At 39.9% G+C, this 26,296-nt stretch overlaps 1 protein-coding gene and 1 long non-coding RNA gene across 5 annotated transcripts in view; one reads left to right on the top strand and one right to left on the bottom strand.

Moving 5' to 3' along the window:
- Nucleotides 1–26,081, bottom strand: part of AGPAT5 (1-acylglycerol-3-phosphate O-acyltransferase 5) — a 62,604-nt gene extending 36,523 nt beyond the window's left edge. Inside the window, exons 1-3 of one of the 4 annotated variants that reach the window (XM_067722002.1) lie at nucleotides 25,485–26,081; nucleotides 8,045–8,114; nucleotides 2,545–2,660 (exon numbers count right to left, since the gene is read on the bottom strand). In XM_067722002.1, coding sequence (XP_067578103.1) covers nucleotides 2,545–2,660; nucleotides 8,045–8,114; nucleotides 25,485–25,703 — 405 coding nt within the window. In that variant the 5' untranslated portion in view covers nucleotides 25,704–26,081. The remainder of the gene's footprint in view (nucleotides 1–2,544; nucleotides 2,661–8,044; nucleotides 8,115–25,484) is intronic. The other 3 variants (XM_067722001.1, XM_067722000.1, XM_067721998.1) reach the window with 3 other exon arrangements.
- LOC137216128 (uncharacterized) lies at nucleotides 33–24,816 on the top strand. The gene is made up of 3 exons (XR_010939601.1): nucleotides 33–135; nucleotides 23,870–23,997; nucleotides 24,398–24,816. It is a non-coding gene; the product is annotated as an uncharacterized lncRNA (long non-coding RNA).
- Nucleotides 26,082–26,296: the final 215 nt, after the last annotated feature.

Genomic DNA, 26,296 nt, shown 5'->3' with positions numbered 1-26,296 from the left:
TAGGACACAGACAAGTGCATGCAAAGGAGAGACACAGGGAGAAGGCAGCTGTCTACAAGCCAAAGAAAGAGACCTCAAGAGAAACCAACCCCGCTGACACCAGGACTTGATCTTGGACTTCCAGCCTCCAGAACTGTGAGCAAATGAATTCCTGTTGTTTAAGCCACACAGTGTGATACTTTATTATGAGAGCCCTAGCAGGCTAATACAGGCACCTTCACAAAAATTAAGGTAGCCTTAATTAAACCTCATAAGTGCACTTCACTGAAACTTTGCATCAGGTCAGCTATTTTTTTGTACTCCTTTCTACTAATTTGAACGCATCTGTAAAATTAACCGACTGGATGAATTTGATTTTGTCTTAATCAAGAATATGAGTCAAAGGAAATAAAGAGAAGCAAGGAGGGGATAGGATAAAGAGGAGAGGAAAGGTGGTCTTAGATTCTGGTCATGGTTCCTTCCACATGTGAACTGGCTTGCCTGAGTACGGAGAAGAAACTCAAAATGCTCTACAGAATGTATGTCACTATTTACCCAAACTAAGAGGACTGATGAGAATAAATTCATTCTTCACTAACTCTTTAGAATTAAAGCCAAAGAATGCATACATTGCAGTGTGAAACTTTCCCAAGCTTTCAATGCCATGACGTCTATTCTTCACATACTATTTCTTCCCAGTCATTTAATTTGCTTATTGACTTTTGTTCTTTTTTTTAATATACATATTTATTTATTTATTTTTGGCTGTGTTGGGTCTTCATTGCTGCACGCAGGCTTTCTCTAGTTGCGGTGAGCGGGGGCTACTCTTCACTGCGGTGCGCAGGCTTCTCATTGCAGTGCCTTCTCTTGTTGCAGAGCACAGGCTCTAGGTGCACAGGCTTCAGTAGTTGTGGCTCGTGGGCTCAGCAGTTGTGGCGCACGGGCTTAGTTGCTCCGCGGCATGTGGGATCTTCCCAGACCAGAGATCAAACCCATGTCCCCTGCACTGGCAGGCGGATTCCCAACCACTGCGCCACCAGGGAAGTCCCTTAAAGTCTATTTTAATTAAAAAACATCTGAGTTCTTTCCCAGGTATATGGAAGCCACAGAAGTGAAGACCAGGTATCTTTCCTTAGGAACTCCCTGATTAGTGAGGAAGCAAAATATGTATACGTATGTGATATAAAGAGAATTGATAAGTGTTATAATAAAGATAGCCAGAAACGAAAGCAGAGTGGAGGAAAGAGAGTGGGGGTCAATCACAGCTGTCATACATATCTCTAGTTATACTCGCAGGGCTTAAATGAGCAAAAGCTCGCTATTGCCCTTTTTATTTATTTATTTTTTAATTTAACCCAACAGTAAGGTTCCCAAAACACCTGCTTTTGGTTGGGATGAGGGAGCAAAGAGATCTCTGTTCTGAATGCTACAGTTAATCTGCATCTTATAATGCTCACAAGTTGGCAGTTTGGAAATATTTAGTTTTCTGAATGTCTATATATTAATATGCATTTTTCTACACATATAAAATACTTAATATTTTATAAATATAATAATTATAAGAAATATAAAACTGGAGAGTCTGTTTCCTCGTATTTTGCTTGTAAATAACTATTTTTGAATAGCATTATTTCTGTTTCATACAAACTGTAAAAAAAAAATCCTTTTAAAAGAAAATTTTACTTCGTGGCATAAATTCCACTACTTATTAATCTATTCCCGTTTATACATGCACCCAATAGTTTAAAATACTTTTTGTCAAAATATATATGAATTTTATTTCCCTTTAAAAGACTCAGGAAAAGAGGAAAGGAGACGGGTAGTAAGTACACTAACCTCCAACACCACAGGGTCACTGATCATGGGACTTGGGGCAGCACAGATCGGTGGTACCACTGTCTTGTGTCCAACAGATGACTTTCAGATTTATATATTTTCAGAGCTCACCATAACTTTAGCTTTTCTTCTTTAATCGATTAGTAAAGTCTTATTAACAAGTCTGTCTTCCATACAAATTTCATTCTTAATATTTAGAAAATTACATATCAAATAATATATTCAGAAAAGGCATAGAAAAATGCTAGTAATCCCCTTCTGAATATCAAAGAGCCTGTTATATAGTTCCATGACCTGATGGTTATTATGTAATTTTAAAGGATTTGCATAAAGTAACATATATTGAATATTTATTATGTACTTGACACTCACGCTAGGCACTTTACATATATAGCTCACTATTTTTTTATATCCTACAGATAATTACTTTTTAGTTTCTTAAGGTAAGTGTCCATCAAGTTCTAGGTCTTTCAATTTTTCTATTTATTTGGTTTTTGTACATTGGCATTTTTTTCTATTTAATTTAACAATCTGGGTAACCATATATATATATATAAACACACACCATTAAAAATGCCAGACAAAATCATGTTAATTTAGAATAAACTATTAAACCCATAAAAATAAACCAAAAAAACTCATACATTCATATTAAATGTATGTAAAATTTTAAAATCTAAAATTTTCGTAAGCTACATATATGTAAAGAAAGAAGCATGGGAAAGTTACCTGAGAAAAATAACACCCATACAATGGAAGCCATTTGAGCCCATCTTTCAGCACATAGCGCACGTGTCCGAGAGCGTTCTGCCTGATGGCCAACATATCAGCAACGATCCAGTCAACTGCAAAGACAGAATCAATTAGTGCATAAGCGGCCCTGGCTGAACGCCAGCATCCCCTCCACAGAAACACAAAATGCCTCTTCACAAGACTGTATGAGGATATGCTTTGAAAAATATTAGGGTTGGAATTGTTAAATTACTTTAAAACAACCTCAGACATTTGCAAAATATAAATTCTGTGGAGTTTTTTTAGTTGTTTTTTGTTTTTACGGTTCTTGAAAAGCTTCTCGTCTCAGGGATAAAATGCAAAAGTCACAAACCATCAGAGTAATCCAAAAGCAGCATGAACAAAATAAAATATTTTGGCTTCTCTCATTCTTGACGTCTAGAAAACATGAAATTATAAGCAAAAAAATGGCTAAATGAAGCTGTCATGTGCAAGTAAATATTCTGTATATACCAATATGTTCAACAAGAGGCAAGGACATTTTATCTTGACCAATGACTTTCAGGACACAATAACAGGTTATAATGGAATTCAAAACAAAGATCTCTCAAAGCTTACAACTATGCTGGGCACATATGTGTTCTTTACATAATCAAAGGACACGTAGCCAGGCTGCTAATGACTCTAATTCCATAGATATGTTATGACTAAAAGTTCAAAAAAAACAAAAATAAGAAGGCACGAGTGAGGTGCCAACAAAGAACTAAAAAAACCTATAGGAAGAGACAGGTTGTTAATTGATCTTTCAAGCAGAGCAAATTCTGAACAGAAGTAGCCCTTCCTTGGGACTAGCCTTCCTGCCAAAGCAAAGAACCGGAGACCAGCAAACTGTACAGAAGATGGCAAACAGAAGAGATGATTTAAAGAGATCAAGAGGAAATAAAATGAAGTTAAGCCAGCAAATGGTAAAGGGTCTGGAGGACCAGAGAGATCTGGATTTGAAAAAAAATGGCTGCCAACTACCCTATTTCTTCATAAGAATGAAAATGACAAAAATGAAATGTGAGGGCTTCCCTGGTGGTGCAGTGGTTGAGAGTCCGCCTGCCAATGCAGGGGATACGGGTTCGTGCCCTGGTCCGGGAAGATCCCACATGCCGTGGAGCGGCTGGGCCCGTGAGCCATGGCCGCTGGGCCTGTGCGTCCGGAGCCTGTGCTCCGCAACGGGAGAGGCCACAGCAGTGAGAGGCCCGCGTACCGCAAAAAAAAAAAAGAAATGTGAGGGAGACTTTTCTCGTATCTACAGATGAACTGGAAGATGGGATACTTGGAAAAAAAATTAATAAGAATCTGTGAAAGGATTCAGTCATCGGATCACAAGTGTATTCAGGGCCAGGGAAATGAAAACAAAAGGAGCAAATTCGAGAGGAATTTTTTTTTTTTTTAATAAAAACCCGGTAGGAAATAAAAACCAAGAAAATAACGGAGTAACAATAAAATTTCAACCAAAAGTGACAGTTTTCCACAGGATTACAGGAAGATTAACTCTTAGCTGTGTGATATTCTTTAGGCAATGCACCATACTGGACAGAATATCCTAAACAAGTATATTAGCCAAGTTAAACATTAAAAATTATCCTTTTGCAAAAATGTTTTATCAATTATTATAAATCTTTCTTTTCAATCTTTTTTATCATTCATAATTAACTCTTTCTTGATGATTTAAGAGGTACAATGATTACATCTATAATTCCTATTATGGCTCCTTTAAATAGAGTGATGCAAAGATTTTCCCCTGTAGTAAATGATCCCCAGCAGTGGTATCTACCAGTTGGTGACGCCTACTCTATGGAACTATCAATTATCACTTTTCTCTAAAGTATGTACCTCCCTATAGAAGCCCTCTCCCTATCCCCTTCCCTGTAATTCAGATCAATTAAACAGTCACTGATAAACACATTTCTTTCTAACCATGTCTTGGAAACTAAATAATCAAGCTAATGTTATAACTATACCTAATGTAAAAGTAAACAGACTCAGAATAAATTCAGAGAACTTAGCGTATGGTTTCCAGGCTACAGTATATTCTGGAACATATTTGGGATACAAGGCTAAAAACAAGATTTGGTATCTTTTCCTGAAACAATCATTTTTTAAAATGTGGAAGAATTTGAAAATTCATTTTTATATTAAAACACACATGGCTATATGGTAGGCTAGGATACATCTTCCAATAACTATTAAGAGAAAGTGTAAAATTTACAAAGCATGTCATGTTGTAACGGACTGTCCTGGCTATACCCTTAGATTTCTGAACTATTTAGTAGAAAAATTTTAAGAACTAATTTAGCAGTCAAGAGACACAAGCTTTGTGCCATCATTTTTTGCTACTCAATTATCTTTTTTACTTTTTTAAATTCTCAACTAGGTTTCAGATAGGAGACACTAGACTACAGCTGAGTTACTGACGGCTGAGATGCTAATGTATTACCTTTATAATAACTATTCACACATTTTGTGTTCTGGCATGAGATCAAGAAATGCAGCTGCGTAAGAATTCTTCTATGGTGATCCGGCCCAAGCCGTTGTTCCCATTAACTGGGAAGAGAGGAGGGGAGGGCAGTGAGGAGAGGCAGCAAGAGAAGATGACAGCTTTTTCATCTGTGTTATCAGGTGACAACAGCTCCCAACTCATAAGGGCATAGCGCGGTCTGAAGGAGATCCTGCATGTGAGCACTCGCCTAACACGGATCCGGCGTGCCCTCGGGATTAGCTGTCATCATCATCACCCCTACTGTTCGCTGCCCGTGTAAGCCGGGCTCTCTGTGAGATTACGAGCTAGCCTATGGAAACTGCCTAAAAGCCTTGACCAGTAGACATGACTCACACCTCACCAATAAGGCTCAGAGAGGCTAAGTCATTTGCCCACAGTCACACAGCCTATTGCAGAATAGCTTATGAATTGGGGTCTGACTCCACAGCCCAGACCTCCCCATACATGTTGTTAGTCAAGACAAATGTCACCTAAACCAAGAAAAGGGAACCTTCATGAGATTAAAAAGGTACAGAGTGTCCAAAGCAGAGAGTTAAAGAAGGCCGAGAGGAAGGAATAGTGGTCACTGCAGCCTTGCTGACTCTGGACATAAATAAGTTAACAGAGACTAAGAATGCAGAGACAGCAGGGGCACATCAAGTGAAAACGGGACCAGAGGGACGAATTCAAATGCCAATTCTTTGGCTGCCCGGCCAAGGAAAGACTCTTGTATTCTGGCAGGCCTCGCAGAGGGAGAGCAAGGAAGCCTAAGCTGAACAGCAGTCCTTGACGTGTTCTTTCTGCTACTGACATTTTCAGATTACTCGGTTGTGGTTTTTAATACCTCAAAAGGGTTTTAAAAGCGGTACCTAGACATAGCAGGCCAACGAGCCATGTCCCTGGATAAGCTTTAGGGACCTCTGGAACCTCAAACTCTAGGCAAAGTTTTATGTGCCCATTTTTCTGGGAAAAGGCTACGTATCTTCTATCATATTCTAACTGAAGCCTATAATTCTAAAGTAATTTAAAGTCACTATCTAGTTATGTTCCTAAATTATGGATTTTTTAAAGCATTCAAAAAGCAACCTTCTTAACCCCGAATGACGGACTGGTATGGGGCCGGTACTAAAAGTCCAGGCACTCAGAGGTCGGGTGAGAGGACGGGAATGCAGACTGGTTCTCTGTGATGAGACAGGTAACGTTTTCACGTCAGCCGTGGGCTGCCTAAGGAGCTCACACTTCCCATTTTACCCTTCCAGGTCCAAACACAGAATCGTGAAAACTCTGTGTCCTTCCAAATGTTTTCCCAGAAGTCCTCACTCTGAAGTAATGGATATAAAGGCCAACACATAGTAAGCAGACAAATGACAGCAGTGGCTATAATTTTTGTATTATTATTTTTATTGCTACTACTCCCACCTCCAGGAATGTTCAGGGAGTACTTATTCCACAGGTTTGTGCTAGTACCAAAGCTCTGTTAGCAGAACACTATTTCCATTGAAACCTGGAAAAAGGAAAGTTGGCATGGAACCTGAACAAGGAATTTTAAGAGAGAATTCTTTAAACAGAAAGAAAACTCTAAATGAAATTAACCAGGGGCTCAATATAAAGGAAATTGGGCTATCATGAGCCACTCCCTGCCCTAGACCCACAAATGCTTTTTATTTGGATATTGGAACCCTGGTAGACATATGCCATCAGCAGCAGAACAGGAATAGCAAGACTGTGTTAGCAGTAAAAAGCCCGATATGACTGGAGAAACAGTCAAAATAAAGAGGAAGTCAGGCTGCTTTATAGGTCAGAGTTAGAAGCAGACCCTGACCACAGGGCTGGTTGCTTTGCTAAAGTCAAATGTAATTAAATCAAATAGTCTTAGCAGTCATGGTAATAAAGCCAGGGAAATACAGATATATCAAATTCCTATTCACCCTTCAGAGCATCAGCTCTTGACCTAGAAAACTGAGTGTAATCAGTAACAAGATAAGTTGAGAAAGATGCACCTCAACTTCTTTACCTTTCTTTACCTTCCAGAAGGTATACGTAGTAGTAAAAGTAACCGTGAAGAAACACAGCTGACAGGAGGAAGATAAAGGACAGCCACAGCCATTAGTGATTTCTCAATCAGGTGTTATCATTCATCAGCTTGTTTTTAGCTTTGAACTTCTGGGTACTACATTTTTTAAAGTAATAAAAATAGAATTTAGGAAGTGTGTATCAAAAGCAGTTACAGCTTTGAAAAAATATGAAGTGGGATGTTTCTTGGACTGAATTATTTGGAGAACTGAAAAGTACCTTAACCACTGTTAATTTCTTAGTTTGGTTACTGTATAAGATGCCATCACTGGGACAAACTTGGTGGAGTCAATGGACTCTACATAGTATTTTTGTAAATCCTTGTGAATCTACAATTATTTCAATATAAAAAGTGTTTTTTTTAAGTACCTTGAGCTAATTTAACGTATATACTGCGCTACACTGGAGAGCAGAGTCTTCTGTGATTCCTCTGATAGAAGAGCAAGATATAATTAAACCCAAACATTTGAAGAAGCAAAAGGAACTGCAGACATTAGTAATTAATACTGTGTTTAAGGAAATGAGTACTCACAAATCAGTACAACCTTTCTGCAGCTTAACAATCAAAAATATAAAATGTTTATACAGTATGATCCACAAATTCCACTTCCAAGAACAAAACTTAAAAAGGAAGAATATTCAAAGAAAGAGAAAAAAAGGAAAGAAAATAGCTTATATACACCCAGCAGAGGGAAAAGGAAAATTCACAGCTTTCACATTCCTGATTTTCCAAAAAACTAACATCACAAAAATACGAGGTCACATATAATATCTGCATTGAAAATTCATGTTTTACCAACAACAACAAATCCATTTAAAAATATCAGAACATTACTTTGAATTACTTTCCTACTGTGCGTAGAGAAACCTGTTTCATGCAAATGAAATACAAACCTGTGCTTTGATGATTTGCCAAATATATTATATTTTCTTTGTTTTTTGGCAAATCTCCATACAGCAATATCTAAAAGATAAAATAAAGAGAGACATTACTTTGATATTTTTAAACATGTACTACTGTAACATACAAAATATGACAATGTCAAAAAAATTGACAAATACGCGATGTCATGAATAGTCCCACCCATGATTAACAACTATTAGACTTCTCTTAGGAGTCTCAGGGACCATAAGCAGCACATGTCTATAAAGCAGTTGAGCACAGGGCAGGTTAATGGTCATAAAGTAAAGCAATGATCAGTATCCTCCTGAGTTTTTACTGACTGCTCACATCTGAAACACTGTTCATAAGGTACGGCGTCCTTCAAAGAGTCTACAGTGCAGTGGAAGAGACAGGAGTGCATACAATAACTGTGATGAGACATAATGCAGATATTATGAAAATACAGTCTATTTTAAAGAACTGTCAACTGCAGGCAGTAGTAGCATTCATTAGGTGTGGTTTCAGCAGAGAAGGTTCATGAAGAGAGGAACAAAGGAATGGAAGCAGCAGCATCTGAGGCCAGTAAGGGTGCACCTGGCAGGGTGCCGGCACACCCAGGCTGCACCTAGAGACGGTGAGGGGTGCAGGCGGACCGGAGGAGATCTGAACCAGAACGTACAGTCTTCTGAATACCAAGCTAAAGATGAAAACTTTATTCTGTAAGTAATGGGGAAACTTGGTCCCACGATTGGGACTCTTTACATCTCTATACAGAGCACAGGGAGTTCAGGATCAGTGGCTTCTAGGAAGGGGAAGCTGCACAACAGGGCGGGGTGTACACAGCAGGCTGCAACTCCAGCTGTCGTGCTTCCTTTCTTTAGCTGGGTGGTGGGTACACAGGTGCTCCTTATGAGTCTTTCTGTAGTTCTCTCTGTCTCAAATATTTCATAATAAATTATTTAAAGAAATTGGAAGTACATTTTTAAAGACTTCGAACGAAATGACTCCTAACAGTGGTATTTTTTTATTCAGGGCGTTTTTGTTTCTGTATCTTGTCATCACAGATTATTCAAGATTATGAATTAGCTACAGATCTATCTTTTTAGATAGCCACAGAGATTATCTTTTGATCACACCACTACTCATTTATATCTTAACAACAGAACAAAGAAAAAGACATTAAGCCAACCTCTCTGTAGATAAACGGAGTTAGATGACAAAGTTCTGGAGACCAGGGACTCAGACTGAGATTTCTTATATCTTCCCCAGAAAACTATACAGTGCGATGCAGGTAATATGAGTTTAGATTTCTCCTCAATAGTTTTTCATTAAGAAAGCTTATCAGTGCCAAAACAAAAGGACGAAATCAATCACTTGATCCACGCAGGGTTAAAAGTGGAGTCCTGGTGTGTGAGCAATGCCCCTTCCTACCAACGAGCCAGAATTGCTTTGAGACCATTGGGTGGCACGTACTGGGTTTAAAGTACTGCAGCTACACGACAGAGTATTTCTGGCTTGACTTCCGTGGATGAGACATTCACAATGGAAGGCTGTGGTTTAACGGATTCAATCTGAATACCACTCTTTGGAGACCTGCCTGCCCCCAGGCTGAAGACAGAACTTGAACCACTAGGAGACTCTCCTTCCCTTTTCTTGCTCTGAGCTTCATTTAGAGACTACAGCCTTTTAAGGTAAATGGCATACAAGCTATTAAAAGGCATTTTTTTTAGTTTCATTGTGGTAATCATTTCATAATGCATACGTATATCAAAACATCACATTGAACACCTTAAATATGTATAATTTTATATTTTTGAAAAATAAACTAAAAATCTAAACAATGGGTGAGCTCCCAGGCCGATCCCCTGCCCTCCAAAGCCCCCTCCAGGCTGCGTAGGTCCCTGGGGGCACAGGATGGAGGCCGGGCAGATCAGGAGAGGCAGGTGGAAGGGGCCCTCCCAGACCGCAGGAGCAGGAGAGGAGAGGAGGGTGTTTGCCCCGCCCACTGGAGCCCAGGAAGCCTGCTGGGCTCCCGGGTGAGGTCCCCTGCCCTCTGAGACCAGGGATGGGGGGCACGCCTGGGCCCCTTTGTTCCTTGAGCTCAAGCCCCACTGCCCACAGCCCCCAGGGCCTTTTCCAGCCCTGTGGGTCCTGAGCATTGACCCCGCCCACCACCCAAAGCTTGCCCCTGCTTAGGCCCCGCCCTCCACAGTCAAGGCCTCCCCCCGCCCCCATTTTTTCTTTTCCCTCCTCCTCTTTTTTACTATTGTGGTACTAATGTACCTTCCAGTTGTTGATTCAGCTATATTTTTATTTTTATATTCTTCCTAACATACCTGTTAGTTTCCTAGTCTAATTTTATTTTTTACTTTGCTATTTTTTTTATTGTTTTTTTTGTTTTTTGGGTTTTTTTGCTGCCTCAGATGCCTTGCGGGATCTTGGTTCACGAGCCCCTTGTCGGACCAGAGCTCCTGCGGTGGGAGCTCCGAGTCTGAACCACTGGACTAACAGAGAACCTCAGACGCCAGGGAATATTCATCAGAGTGAGGTCTCATGGAGGTCCTCATCTCAGCACCAAGACCCAGCCCTACCCAACAGCCTACAAACCCCAGTGTAGGAAACCTCAGGTCAAACAACCAGTAAGACAGGAACACAGCCCCACTCATTAAAAAAAAAAAAAGAGAGATGGCAAAAAAAATATGTCACAGATGAAGGAGCAGGGTAAAAACCTACAAGACCAAATAAATGAAGAGGAAATAGGCAATCTACAAAAAAGAATTCAGAGTAATGATAGTAAAGATGATCCAGAATCTCTGAAACAGAATGGAGGCACAGATTGAGAAAATACAAGAAATGTTTAACAAAGATCTAGAAGAACTAAAGAACAAAAAGACAGATATGAAGAACACAATAACTGAAATGAAAAATACACTAGAAAGAATCAATAACAGAATAACTGAAACAGAAGACAAATAAGCGAGCTGGAACACAGAATGGTGGAAATAACTCCCGAGGAGCAGAATAAAGAAAAAAGAATGAAAAGAATTGAGGACAGTCTCAGAGACCCATGGGACAACACTAAATGTGCCAACATTCGAATTATAGGGGTCCCAGAAGAAGAAGAGAAAAAGAAAGGATCTGAGAAAATATTTGAAGAGATTATAGTTGAAAACATCCCTAACGTGGGAAAGGAAACAGTCACCCAAGGCCAGAAAGCACAGAGAGTCCCATACAGGATAAACCCTAGGAAAAACACACCAAGACACATATTAATCAAAATAACAAAAATTAAATTCCAAGAAAAAATATTAAAAGCAGCAAGGGAAAGACAAAAAATACCATACAAAGGAATCCCCATAAGGTTATCAGCTGATTTTTCAGTGGAAACTCTGCAGGCCAGAAGGGAGTGGCAGGATACACTTTAGGTGATGAAAGAGAAAAACCTACAACCAAGATTACTCTACCCAGCAAGGATCTCATTCATATTCGATGGAGGAGTCAAAAGCTTTTCAGACGAGCAAAAACTAAGAGAATTCAGCACCACCAAACCAGCTTTACAAGAAATGCTAAAGAAACTTCTCTAAGCCAGGAAACACAAGAGAAGAAAAAGACCCACAAAAACAAACCCAAAACAACTAAGAAAATGGTAATAGGAACACACATATCGATAATAACCTTGAATGTAAATGGACTAAATGCCCCAACCAAAAGACACAGACTGGCTGAATGGTTACAAAAACAAGACCCATCTGTATGCTGTGTACAAGAGACCCACTTCAGACCTAGGGACTCATACAGACTGAAAGTGAGGGGATGGAAAAAGATATTCCATGTAAATGGAAATCAAAAGAAAACTGGAATAGCAATAGTCATATCAGATAAAACAGACTTTAAAATAAAGACTGTTAAAAGAGGTAAGGAGGGACACTATATAATGATCAAAGGATCAACCCAAGAAGAAGATATAACAATTATAAATGTTTATGCACCCAACATACGAGCACCTCAATACATAAGGCAAATGCTAACAACCATGAAAGAAGAAATCGACAGTAACACAATAATAGTAGGGGACTTTAACACCCCACTTACACCAACGGACAGATCATCCAAACAGAAAATAAATAAAGAAACACAAGCTTTAAATGACACAATAGACCAGATAGATCTAATTGATATTTATAGAACATTCCACCCAAAAGTGGCAGAATACACTTTCTTCTCAAGTGCACATGGAACATTCTCCAGGACAGATCACATCCTGGGTCATAAATCAAGCCTTAGAAAATTTAAGAAAATTGAAATCATATCAAGCATCTTTTCTGACCACAATGCTATGAGACTGGAAATCAGTTTACAGGAAAAAAACCGTAAAAAACCACAAATACACGGAGGCTAAACAGTGCACTACTAAATAACCAGGAGATCACTGAAGAAATCAAAGAAGAAATTAAAAAATACATAGAAACAAATGACAACGAAACCACGACAACCCAAAACTGATGGGACACAGCAAAAGCAGTTCTAAGAGGGAAGTTTATAGCAATACAATCTCACCTCAAGAAACAAGAAAAGTCTCAAAGAAACAATCTAACCCTACATTTAAAACAACTAGAAAAAGAACAAAGAAAACCCAAAGTCAATAGAAGGAAAGAAATCATAAAGATCAGAGCAGAAATAAATGAAATAGAAATGAAGAAAACAATAGCAAAGATCAATAAAAGCTGGTTATTTGAGAAGATAAAGCCAGACTCATCAAGAAAAAAGGGAGACGACGCAAATCAATCAAATTAGAAATGAAAACAGAGAAATCGCACTTGACACTGCAGAAATACAAAGGATTATACGAGACTGCTACAAACAACTATATACCAATAAAATGGACAACCATGAAGAAATGCACAAATTCTTGGAAAGGCACAACTTTCCAAGACTGAACCAGGAAGAATTAGAAAATATAAACAGACCTATCGCAAGTAATGAAATTGAAACCGTAATTAAAAATCTTCCAACAAACAGAAGTCCCGGACCAGATGGCTTCACAGGTGAATTCTATCAAACACTTAGAGAAGAGCTAACACCTATCCTTCTCAAACTCTCCCAAAAAATTGCAAAGGGAGAAACACTCCCAAATTCATTCTATGAAGCCACCATCACCCTGCTACCAAAACCAGAAAAAGATATCACAAAAAAAGAAAATTATAGACCAATATCACTGATGAACATAGATGCAAAAATCCTGAACAAAATACTAGCAAACAGAATCCAACAGCACACTGTAAGGATCATACACCATGATCAAGTGGGATTTATCCCAGGGATGCAAGGATTCTTCAATATATGCAAATCAATCAATGTGATACACCATATTAACAAATCAAGGAATAAAAACCATATGATCATCTCAATAGATGCAGAAAAAACTTCTGACAAAATTCAACACCCATTTATGAAACAAACTCTCCAGAAAATGGGCATAGAGGGAACCTACCTCAACATAATAAAGGCCATATATGACAAACCCACAGGAAGCATCATACTCAATGGTGAAAAACTGAAAGCATTTCCACTAAGATCAGGAACAAGACAAGGATGTCCACTCTCACCACTCTTATTCAACATAGTTTTGGAAGTCCTAACCACAGCAATCAGAGAAGAAAAAGAAATAAAAGGAATACAAATTGTAAAAGAAGAAGTAAAACTGTACTGTTTGCCTATGACATGATACTATACATAGAGAATCCTAAAGATACCACCAGAAAACTACTAGAACTAATCAATGAATTTGGTAAGGCTGCAGGATACCAAATTAATGCACAGAAATCTCTAGCATTCCTATACACCAACAACGAAAAATCAGAAGGAGAAATTAAGGAAACACTCCCATTTACCACTGCAACAAAAAGAATAAAATACCTAGGAATAAACCTGCCTAAGGAGGCGAAAGACTTGTACTCAGAAAACTATAAAACACTGATGAAAGAAATCAAAGATGACATAAACAGATGGAAAAATTTATCATGCTCTTGGATTGGAAGAATCAATATCGTGAAAATGACTATACTAACCAAAGCAATATACAGGTTCAATGCAATCCCCATCAAACTATCAATGGCATTCTTCACAGAATTAGAACAAAAAATTTAACAATTCGTATGGAAACACAAAAGACCCCGAATAGCCAAAGCAATTTTGAGAAAGAAAAAGGGAGCTAGAGGAATCAGGTTCCCCAACTTCAAACTACACCAGAAAGCTACAGCAATCAAGACAGTACAGTACTAGCACAAAAACAGAAATACAGATCAGTGTACAGGATAGAATGGCCAGAGATAAACCCACGCACATATGGGCACCTAATTTACGACAAAGGAGGCAAGAACATACAGTGGAGAAAAGACAGCCTCTTCAATAAGTGGTGCTGGGAAAACTGGACAGTTACATGTCAAAGAATGAAATTAGAACACTACCTAACACCATACACAAACATAAACTCCAAATGGATTAAAGACTTAAATGTAAGACCAGACACTATAAAACTTTTAGAGGAAAACACTCTGTGACATAAACCACAGCAAGATCTTCTTTGACCCACCTCCTAGAGTAGGAAATAAAAACAAAAATAAACAAATGGGACTTAATTAAACTTAAAAGCTCTTGTACAGCAAAGGAAACCATAAACAAGACAAAAAGACAACCTTCAGAATGGGAGAAAACATTTGCAAATGAAACAACAAAGGATTAATCTCCAAAATATACAAACAGCTCATGGAGCTCAATATCAAAAAAACAAACAATCCAGTTAAAAAATGGGCGGAAGATCAACATCACTAATTATTAGAGAAATGCAAGTCAAAACTACAATGAGGTATCACCTCACATCAGTCAGAATGGCCACTGTCAAAAAATCTAGAAACAATAAATGACGGAAAGGGTGTGGTGAAAAGGGAACCCTCCTGCACTGTTGGTGGGAATGTAAACTGATACAGCCACTATGGAGAACAGTATGGAGGTTCCTTAAAAAACTAAAAATAGAACTACCATATGACCCAGCAATCCCACTACTGGGCATACACCCTGAGAAAACCGTAATCCAAAAAGAGTCATGTACCACAATGTTCACTGCAGCACTATTTACAATAGCCCGGACATGGAACCAACCTAAGTGTCCATTGACAGATGAATGGATAAAGAAGATGTGGCACATATATACAATGGAATATTACTCAGCCATAAAAAGAAACGAAATTGAGTTATTTGTAGTGAGGTGGATGGACCTCGAGTCTGTCATACAGAGTGAAGTAAGTCAGAAAGAGAAAACAAATACCATATGCTAACACATATATATGGAATCTAAAAAAAGATGGTATTGATGAACCTAGTTGCAGGGCAGGAATAAAGAGGTAGACATAGAGAATGGACTTGAGGACACGGGGAGGGAGGGCGAAGCTGGGGAGAAGCGAGAGTAGCATGGACATATATACACTACCGAATGTAAAACAGTTGGCTGGTGGGAAGCAGCAGCATAGCTCAGGGAGATCAGCTCGGTGCTTTGTGATGACCTACGCGGGTGGGAAATGGAGAATGGGAGGGAGGCTCAAGAGGGAGGGGATATGGGGACATGTGTGTGCATATGGGTGATTCGCTTTGTTGTGCAACAGAAACCAACACAGTACTGTGAAGCAATTATACTCCAATAAAGATCTATTTTTAAAAAAATTTAAATAATGGGCATGTCTCACAAGATTTACAGTGTCAATCATACAGAAAACATAGCACTGCAAACTTTATCTCCTATAAAACCCAATATATCCCACTTTAAAATAAAACAAGCATGTTGAGGGTGAAAAGGAAACCACAAAAATAAGCACAGTCATCTAATGTCATGACAAACAATTCCCAACAGTGAATATAGTCAGTACATGCATTGCCACCAGAACAACGTCTGGCCGCTATCTGGTCCAGCTCTCTGATTTCACGCTTTAGCAGGCTGAGGCACAGAACCCCCAAGTTGCTTTGTTCAGTGACCCATGATCAGTTAATGGGCACCACCAGTTTAAGATGCCACACCTCCACTACTTGGGCTTAGTCCATATACTATATACCAAGCTGGCCTTAAAATGCCACAGTTTTCCACTTTGTTTACAGACACAAACATGAACTGAAAAGCTTTGCAGGAAAGCCATCTCTGCAATCCCTGTAAAACTCACTAATTTTCCCCATCCCTAAATGGCTTCCAAACAATCGACATTTTCTATATTTAGCTTATCTCAGTAACAAAGTTAAACATGCCCAGTGTTTAAAAATAGATCTTCAGTGGTTATCTAGAGAAAGTAAGATAAGTAATGAATTCTGGTGGGCAAAACAGATGGGCGAAATGTGAAAGGAACAAAATCTTAATTCCTAGCCATTGAAGGGAAAATAATAAATACATAGTTCATACTTACTAAAGTTTATTTTTCAGTATGCATCTCACTGAAATAAAAGCTATTTCCAATTAAGATGCAAAAGAAGATGGTAAGCCTCTGACATAACATAATTTAGGATCTCAAAGTAGATATTTGGATTGACTGCCTCTTGTTTCTTTTTTATTTGTCATTATCACTTGTTTGGAATTCAACAGAAATAAAAAGTTACAAAGAATAGCCCTTCAGATTTAAAAATTTACAAGCTCTAAAAGCAAAGTAAATGAAATGATGAACTGCAAATCTTATTGCAATAGAGGCAAATTATTAAGTACTTCAAATAAATGTTGATTATCCAAAGAAAGGAATACATGGTTACAATGTTTATGTACCACATATATGCAGTTTTTAAGGCCCTTCACTTAATTTATTTCCGAGGCTTCAATGAAAAAGCATTTCACTCCAACTTAAAATTATCAAACTTCTTCTGTTCATTGAAGTGAAAAGGTTATTTGCTTTTAAATTTACTAACATGGAGGGCAAGTAAAAGTTTTCATTTAAGAGTACAGATTCTCAAAATACTTAATAAGACAGTTACTACTATCTTACTAACAAGTATATAATTAATAAGATAACTGTAGTGTTTTCTGAATTTAAAATTTAATAATAACTTACAAAATGCCCCTACAAATAAATTCTTAAATGACTCTCTGATTACCTAAAAGCCCCCTGCGCTCTCTCATTGTAGTCATCTTAGATCAGCTTTTCCGCTTGTTTACCTCCTCACGAAGCCCCCCTGCCTTCTAACCCAGACCTCAGAATTAATCTCTCCCCCTTTTGCATTACAACGAACCCGGTCACGCTGTGCATCCTTATTTCCAACTCACATCACATCCCCCTCAAGGCCCACAGCCTCCTCAGGGGCAAGGACTGCATCCTTGTTCGACCCAGAGCCCAGCACTCAAATGCTTTTCAACAGATGTTCACTGAATCAAGAAGCTGCACGTTTATTTTTCACAAGTGGATAAGCTAAACCTCATTTTCAACAGTAAAGAGGGGGGGAATAAACAAATACTTTAAATGCACCAGTGATGTTTTAAAGGCACCATTCTGTGAATCTTCTAGTACATGTATTTCAAATTACAATCACTTTCTGGCAGGTAATTTGTTCCTTCGAACAAGCCGTGTGAAAAACACGGCTTTTTGGTTCTTCCTCATTCTCTAAGTAATTTTAAGTCATCATAATTGTTCAAGTTGGGGGTCCTCCATTTTTAAAACACTCATGTAAAGTCCCTCTAGAGAAAAATAACAATGTTCTCTCTGCATTTTATTAATTCAGTAAAAATGCTCTTTGAATGATTATCTTCATTGCGACTGACACACTAGTTACAATGCTGCTTTAGTCAAACAAGCTTGTTTATCTTGGACAAAGCGCCTTTCAGAAGACTTGGATTTAAATGCAGACACTCTCCTCTCACGGGGCTCGCCTCTTCACCTTGTTTTTGATTTGCTCCCATGATCTGATAAACTCCCGCTTTTGTATCCTGAAGAGGTGGTAAAATGGACTCTGCAGTAACCACGTGTCTAACGCGGTGGAATATCTAAGCAACACCGCCTTGGGCACATAAGGCACAGCATTCTTCCTCTTCAAAAAAGGAAAAAAAAATTGATATTATTTATCTCAATAATATTCATTTCCTTTCCACATGCACATTGAAATTTTTTTAAAAAAACTTCTTTCACTGTCCTTAGATACAGATGATGCTGTAGAAGGGGATCAGAACACGCCGCCCCAAAACATGCCACTTTGACATGAGGATTATTCTGAGCTGAGGGCAACTGAGAAGCAGCACACACAGCTCTCTGCCCTCCCCTTTTCCGCCTAAAGGAGGCCTAAACTTCACTTTGTAACAGTGACATCAAAAACACTCGTAAAGCTTTTCCTTCCTAGAGGACCCGGAAGATCAGAGACAGCACGGAGATGAGTCAGCAAGCCTTACTTAACAGTCCTTATCTACCATACATTTCCTAGGGACCTTCCCACAATGCACCAGCCCTAGGAGCCCAAACCCACCTTTCCTGCACCTAGCTGTGCCTCCACAGGTTACTGCCTTGCGCTGACTCTAACCGCCTCTTTTAGTTTCCCCTTCTTTTCTGAGAGGGGCCAGTAAAAACCCTAGCGTGTAAAATATTAAACTACATGTAAAGTATCAACGCCCGTTAAATCTGTGTGCCTCTTCTCCTGCGGATCTGGCCTTGTCAGTTTGATCTGCGGGCCCAGCTACAGACAGCTCTATCTCCTCTATGCACAGCACACCAGTCACTAAGGGCCCGGGCAGAAACCCTGGGTTTAAACTGAGCCTCGGACCTGAGCACTAGCCCATCCCCTCACCAACTACGTGAACTGCAGCAGAAGTCCCTAACCTCCCCATGCCTATTTTTCCTTACCTGTAGAGTGAATGTAATAATGGTAACTACTCACCACAGGTGTGGTGAGGTAAACAAGACCATGTAAGCTACCTGCCACAACTCCTGGATCATAGGAACTGTCCCTCAAAATGTTAGCTGTTGCTCTTATTATTATCCAACAAAGTCAGATTGTTTACTCAAAATCGTGTTAAATGATGAATGGATAGGAGAAACATCTATATAATTTCTCTTCCTTAAAAAAAGGTCTCTGATTACATACAAATGCAGCCATAAAGAAATGCAGCATAAATAAGTTTGCAGATATAACTTACACTCTATGACGTTTATAATTATTTGAAATGATTTTTAAATGTATTTCTGTGCCAATGAAATACATCATTTCAAGATCAAGTACAAGACTTCTACCGTAATACACACAAAACTATGGTCTTTTTCTGCCCAATTTGAAACCTTTCCCTGAATAGGAAAAGTATGACGCCCCTCCGAAACAATGTTAAAATATAAACATAGTCATTTGTCTAATAATCAGTACACAAAAATAATTATTATGCAACATTTAAATGGAACCATACAAATCACAAACTTCCTTTTATACATTCATCATATCTGTCTCTCTGTATTGTCCTCATTTACAGGGCGTGTTTTTCCTGAGCATCTATGATGTCACTGAGCTCAGCAGTTTCACATATTATCTCATTTAGTCTTCACAAAATAACATGACAATAAGTATTCCATTTAAGAATGAGAATGCTGAGTTGAAAAGTTGATTTATTCAAGCTGACAGAGAATAGCAAAGAACTAGGAATTACACCCAGGTTTCTCACCCCAGATCCAAAAATCTTTTGACTACAACAAAATTATTATCTGCAAAAATTCCAAATAAAAAATGTCAAATGAGGCTTCCCATAAATTAGAAGCTTATGCAATTCTTTCACTTTGAACATTAACCACAAGGAGATAAGAAACTCAAGAAAAACTGACATAAAATACTTTCCTACAGAAAAATACAAATTAAGAATGAGAGCAAAGCAACACGTAAGCACACAAAGAGCTGGCATTCAGTGCATCGCATCTAACGTGGAAGAATCATTTCCTTATATTCACACACCTCCCCTCAGTTAAGCAACCACTTGCATTCAGTTGTAGTACTCCTGTATTTCCTCAGCTCTTTGCTCATTTTGTCATTTCGTAACATCTCATTATACCTTCAGTTAAAAAAAAAAAAGGGTACTTCCCTGGTGGTGCAATGGTTAAGACTCAGCGCTCCCAATGCAGGGGGCCCGGGTTCGATCCCTGGCTAGGGAACTAGATCTCACATGCATGCCGCAACTAAGGAGCCCATGTGCCGCAACTAAGGAGCCCGCGAGCCACAACTAAAGGAGCCCACGAGCAGCAACTAAGACCTGGCACAACCAAATAAATAAATAAATAAATATATATATTTTTAAAAACTGATCTCTTTCTAACTGCTAAACTGTGCGCTGAGCGTAGAGACTAATTTATCAATGTAAATGCTAGTGCCTCACATGTGGTTAGCACTTAACATAACTCCCCTTTCCAGGTACCACCCGCCTCATTTCTTTCTGCCTCCAACTATCACTTACACTTACACACACATACAGCCCTCTAAATCCCCATGCAACACTGCTTATTTGGGGTTTTCACTGCTAGACCATGCAAAGAAGCAGAGGAAACAAAGCTTACAGAATTGCTTACCTTTAAAACTTGCAAAAAGTACAGGTTTTTACTGACAAGTAAACAAAGCCTTCTCTGCATTGCTAGCTGTTCCAGAATCCCCTCTTTTATAAGCTCTCTGACCTTATTCTCAGTCTTACTTCTGTGGGTGGAGTGCATGTTTTCTCCCCCCATCTATTAAGTAAAGAAAGCAAATTGACTCAGTCCACCTGTTGACCCTGTTAGATCAAAACTTGTCAACTAGAGGGCCATTCAAGAGCCCCCATGCCTTAAAAGTGAGATTCTCTTCCACATTTCCACAGAAACACAGACCACTGTTCCCTGCAGAGTGCTCTGCCCTTTTGTTAAAAGGGAACAATCAAGGCAAGTCACTCTCCACTTTATTGCCACCTCCGTGGGGCTACAATCTTGTAAAGGGGATAACATATATATTAAAATAAGCTAATGCTATGTTAATATGACATATAAGTGATCCTGACATGGAGATGGGGTGAGATCATGACAGATGAGGAAAAGCTGCCCGAGTTGGAAGGAAGTGTACAGAGGAGTCCAAAAGCACATTCTTGAGAATGCACTGGTAATTTAGGGGAGGGACTGGTGAGGAAGCAGTAGTTGGGCTACAGTGAAATCAGTGAATGGGAAAGCTGGCCAGGGAAGAATTCAGACAGCCTTGAATGCCATGCTTAGGAGTATTCATCTTCATTCAGTTATCAGTTGAGAATCTCTTTTCCCTTAACACACCATGCTACTCCTGCTTGAAGTAAAAACTCACAGAGGTTCATAACAATTGATATGGCTTCTTGAATAACCCAGCAGAGTCACATTCCCTTTGCAGCACAAAGCTAATAAACACAAAAACTCTACTTTCAGTATTATCCTCTACTGTAACTGTTTGCCAGTTACAGTAGAAGGCACTCCTAGAAGGCACACCTTGAGAGTGGGGCTGTTCTCTCAACAAATATAACCACACCACCTAGCAAAGCATCTTTGGAAAATGGACCCTGAAGCTAGACTGCCTTGGACTAAATCCTGGCTTGACCATTATAAGTGTGAACTCCGGGTGCCTTAGTTGTCTAATCTGTAAAATGGGAAAAACAGCACCTATCTGGTAAGGATGAGACGACTCACATAAGACAACAGTACCTGGCACACAGTCAGCGCTCACTAAATGCTAGGTGTGTTGCTAACACAATCCTCTCCTTTCCACTCCGTATCCAATTACAAAGCCCCATCAGCTACCTTAAAATACTTCTGGGATTTTTTCCATTCTCTCCGTGCCCACTCTTTCCACGACTCTGACCATAATCTCTCACCTAGATTACTACAATACTTCCCAAACTGGCCCTTTTCAGAGCTCAATGCATATGTTACTTGCTCAGGGACATTTCCCCAAACCCCCAACCTCTACCCACTAGGTTAACAAAGTCACAGAATACAGTGCATTTTAACTTTCTTCTTATATTTCGTGTCCCACTAGAATGTGAGTTCCATGAGGGCAGGGACCTTGTCTGTGTTTTTCTTCATTCCATCCCATATAGTCCAGCACAGGACCTGGAATTCAGGGCACACTCCAATATCAGATGAATGAATAAAGAGCGGGTTCTGAGACGTTACTACTTAGTTTTGGATCGTCTAACTACTAATATTAACCTCTGTTTAAAAAACCATAATAAAATGAGAAAATATCAAAGGAAAAATTAACTTATAATTCCATTTAAGAAGAGCCCACTCTCAGTGTATTCAGTTCTACAAAATTAGACAAATTTACGAAAGAGGGAAAGTAAATTGTGTATAGAGAGTCATATTTTCTTTTGCTTTCCATAACAATGGCACAGAGGTGTCCCCATAGGTTATGGTATATTTAGTGTTACTATAAAACCCATCCAAGAAGTTAATTTAATGGAGAAGGAGTCTTCCCACAATTCACACATTTATATAAAAGCTCTTGGCAGAAATCCAAAGTTACACACCGAACTGTTGCAGGCCTAGGAAAGGTGTGTGTAGGTAAGGAGAACTTTAACTTTCTCAATATATTTTTGCAGTGTTTGAATATTTTATTGTACCTGTGACTCATAACAGAAAAACAAGGTATTTTAAAAAATCTTGCACAAATGCAAAGTAAAATAACTGTCTTGCGCAGTCCAGGATTTATGTTTATAGAAAGTATAGAAACAAGGTTCTAATTACATTTCTCTAAGAGTTTCTTATAAGTCTATTCCCTGGCCAGACTTAAATTGTGTTAGACTGGAATCACATTTGATTGAGAAATGTTTAATTTCCTCTTAAAGGTTTGTGTCATTCTACTTAAGCAAACCCAGAAGCACATCCAGATCTCCCTGGCTCTGTTACTCCCAGGTAAACTGTAGGAAGGTCTTTAAAGGTCTTAACATGAATGATAAATAAGCAGAGAAAAAAAAATTAAGGACACAAGCAACAATTTATATTCTATCTAGAACTACTGATATTTGAGAAGAATCTGGGCAACATTTTAGCAGAAATGCAGAAAGAATCCAGACTTGAAAAAAAAAGGTGTTGGACTTGTGAGGTCCCTTCTCTGATTCTAAATAAACATGTTTCATTCAAATACAACAGTTTAGCTGCTTTTTCAACAAGATACAGAATACAAATTTAATTCATTAAGAGTTTAGGACTATTTTTGAGGACACAGTGCTACCAAAAGAAAGAACTAGTTATAAATGGCCTCTAGACATGCAGGCCTTGAGGGTTTCTGAGGAAACTGAAACAATCTTTCAAGTAAATGTATAAATTATTAGAGAAGTTAAGGGTATTCTAACTGAACACATTATATATATAAAACGTTAAAATCTTAGACTTAAATTCTATGTTTTTCTTCCAGTGTTATTTGAACTAATTTATACTTGAAGCAGGTCAGCTGAAAAACTAAATTTATTTTATATCAAATTTTACTTTTGATTGTTATAATGTATCATGTTAGCATTTGGGGAAGTGGGGATTAGCAGACAGAGCCATTAGTGTAAAATATATTTTAAAGTACTGATTTCAGCAGGAAGAAAATGGTGACTAAAATATTTAGAGGGTGTTAATGACGAGGCATGTTGCATATGCCTAGAAATAAATATCACTAGATATTTTGGCCTGCAAATATCAATGATCAGTTTTTGGTGTATTCCAGTAGAAGGAGGGGAAAGAGCAACAACAAAATATTTTTTAATAAAGAAAAATGAATTCTGACATTTAGAAGATTATAACTGAATACTGGTTCTTCATGTATTTATAAAAGGATGTCTGATGGCCCTCAATTATAATTCAAAATTTTATTTCACGCAGGTTCCCTGATGAAGTTTGTTAGGAATCCTAGAACTGAGTGTCCGTTGATCAATCAGATTAAACTTTTTAAAAACCATGTGCTGAGAACTCAAACAATAAATTGGAGGTCTATACGGAACAAATATAAGGTAAGATATACAATTTGAGAAATACTGTGAAATTTTACAGTCATTTTTTTAAAATAAGAAACTCGCTAAACACAAATTACTTCAATGGTATATGTTACGTTGCATGGGACATATTATATGTTTTAACGAAAATTTTAAAACCCGCCATAGGTAGAATTACTTTTCTAAGAGGTAAATGTCGTATATTCTGATCCTGTATCCTAGCCCAGGCCAGTTGTCATATGATGTGAAATTGAATACTTATCATGATAAAACCATACATTTAGACAAACGTGGTGAGGTAAGAACAGAGTGGGGAAATGACTGGTCTGAATTAGTGAAAATTTTAAATGTGGCCCATTGAAAAAGTCAATTATCAGGAAACCAGTATCTGGAAAAGCGATCTTTCTTTCTTTCCTAGGAAACACTTATAGATACTGATTTAAACACAGTCCCTGGCTTCTAGTTCCCTTCCCCCAAACCTCCAACTGGGGCAAACGCACAGAGTCATCAGGAATCAACAGCAATGCAACTATAAATTCAAAATGGTAGCTGGTGGACAAAAGGGTGAAAGCAGCTGCTCTAGGGGGAAAAAAAAAGACAAAAAGACAAAATAATGCCACCCCATTCACTCCAACCCATCCCCACCAAGAAAAGAAAAGAAGAGGACTAACTGAATATAAGGAAAACCAAGAATTAAGCTCTCTTTTTTTTTTTTTTCCAAATTGGGGAACAGAAGAAAAACACAACTGTTATTCCTGTGTAAGAGACTTCAAATAATTAAATAGAGTTAAAAGGGCCTTCTACTTTTGTTTGTTTTACAAATTTAATCTACAAATCCAATCTCTACAGAGAAAGAAAATAACAGAAAGTAAGCAGACAAAAGATTAGCCACACATGTAAGCCTAGTCAAAGTTGGCAAGAATTTTATCTCCGGTAAGGCTTCTACAGTAACAAATGGATTAATTTCCTTGCCCAGCTTTCACTTGTACTGCGGACGAATGCAAAACAAAGTTGTACTTCTCGCCCAAACAGTAACACCAATCTGTTTCAAGAAAAGGTCTCCGATTTTTAAAAGCGCACTGTTGAGTTCAACCATTACCATCTTCTTAGACCAAACGCCAGAAGCTGTCAACTGCTTGCCCTATTTAAACGTTAATCTGCACCTACTTCTCCCAGCATCAAGACAGGCAGTTGCAAGAGAGGGGGAGGGCGGGCGGTGGATCCCGCTTGGGGCCGCAGAGCAGCGTTACCGCAGCTACCTAGTAATCCTGGAGTACCCGCAAGGAAGCACCTGGCCAAACCCTAAGCGAGAACGTGAAGCTGCCCCCACGGTGGGAGGACGGCGTAATGGCACGTGTTCCCGGGGCCGGATCTGCCCGCCACGGCGGGGCGAGCCTACACTAGCTGGACGGACGCTGGGTGGGTGGCAGCTGGGGGATGCGCCTGCGACCCCCCAGGGCCCCAGATGCAGGGAGGGGCTGCAGGTGCGGCGGGCGGGGCCTCACCTGCACGCCGGTGCAGTTCTCGAAGAAGAAGAGCACCATGCTCTGATAGATGCAGTAGAGCCGGTCGTCCACCGCCTGGTAGAAGCGCGAGGGCAGGAACGCGGAGAGCAGCCGCCAGGCCCCCCAGGCCAGCACGTAGGTGGGAGCCGTGCCCAGGAGCACGGCGGCCGGCAGCACGCAGCACATCGAGTACATGTGGAGCACCAGGGACAGCAGCATCTTCCCGGCTCCGCACGAGGAAAGCTCCGCCGGCTCTTCCCCGCACCGCCGCCGCCGGCCGCCCGGCGGCCCTCAGTCGGCGGCCAATCACCGGGCTGGGCCGGGCCCCGCCGCCGCCCCCTCACCTCGCCGGGCCGCCGGCCGCCCCTGAGACGCCCAGCCCGCGCCGGATCCGGCCTCCGCCCCCAGCCGCATGGGCCGCGCCGCCGCTGGACGGTGGGCGGGCTGGCGAATGAGGGGCCCGGCGCGCTGCTCCAGGCCACGGGGCAAGAGGAAGACGCGGCCCTCGGGGGGTCGAGAGCTCAGGATCACTCACACCCCATGACCCTCGCCCGTCACCCTATGCCCCTGCCGGGGGCGGGGCTCCGCGCCAACAACACGACTCCTGATTGGCCGCCCGTTACCATAGTCCCCCTCCGCGGGCGGGGCTCAGCGGCAAGAACTCGTCTCCCGATTGGTCGAGTCGTGCTGACAGTCGACACGCAACTGCCGCCCGGACGCGTGGACTGCCCGCTCTGGCTACTGCGCATGCTCCAAAGCTTGCCCTCCCCCCGGCCCCTCCCCAAAGGGAAGCGGCGACTTCCGGGCGGAGC

Source organism: Pseudorca crassidens, chromosome 21 (genome assembly GCF_039906515.1).
Source record: "Pseudorca crassidens isolate mPseCra1 chromosome 21, mPseCra1.hap1, whole genome shotgun sequence".
NCBI classification, from domain to species: Eukaryota; Metazoa; Chordata; class Mammalia; order Artiodactyla; family Delphinidae; genus Pseudorca; species Pseudorca crassidens.
The sequence above is the reverse complement of the archived record's forward strand: the minus strand, read 5'-3'. Positions and strand labels throughout refer to the sequence as shown.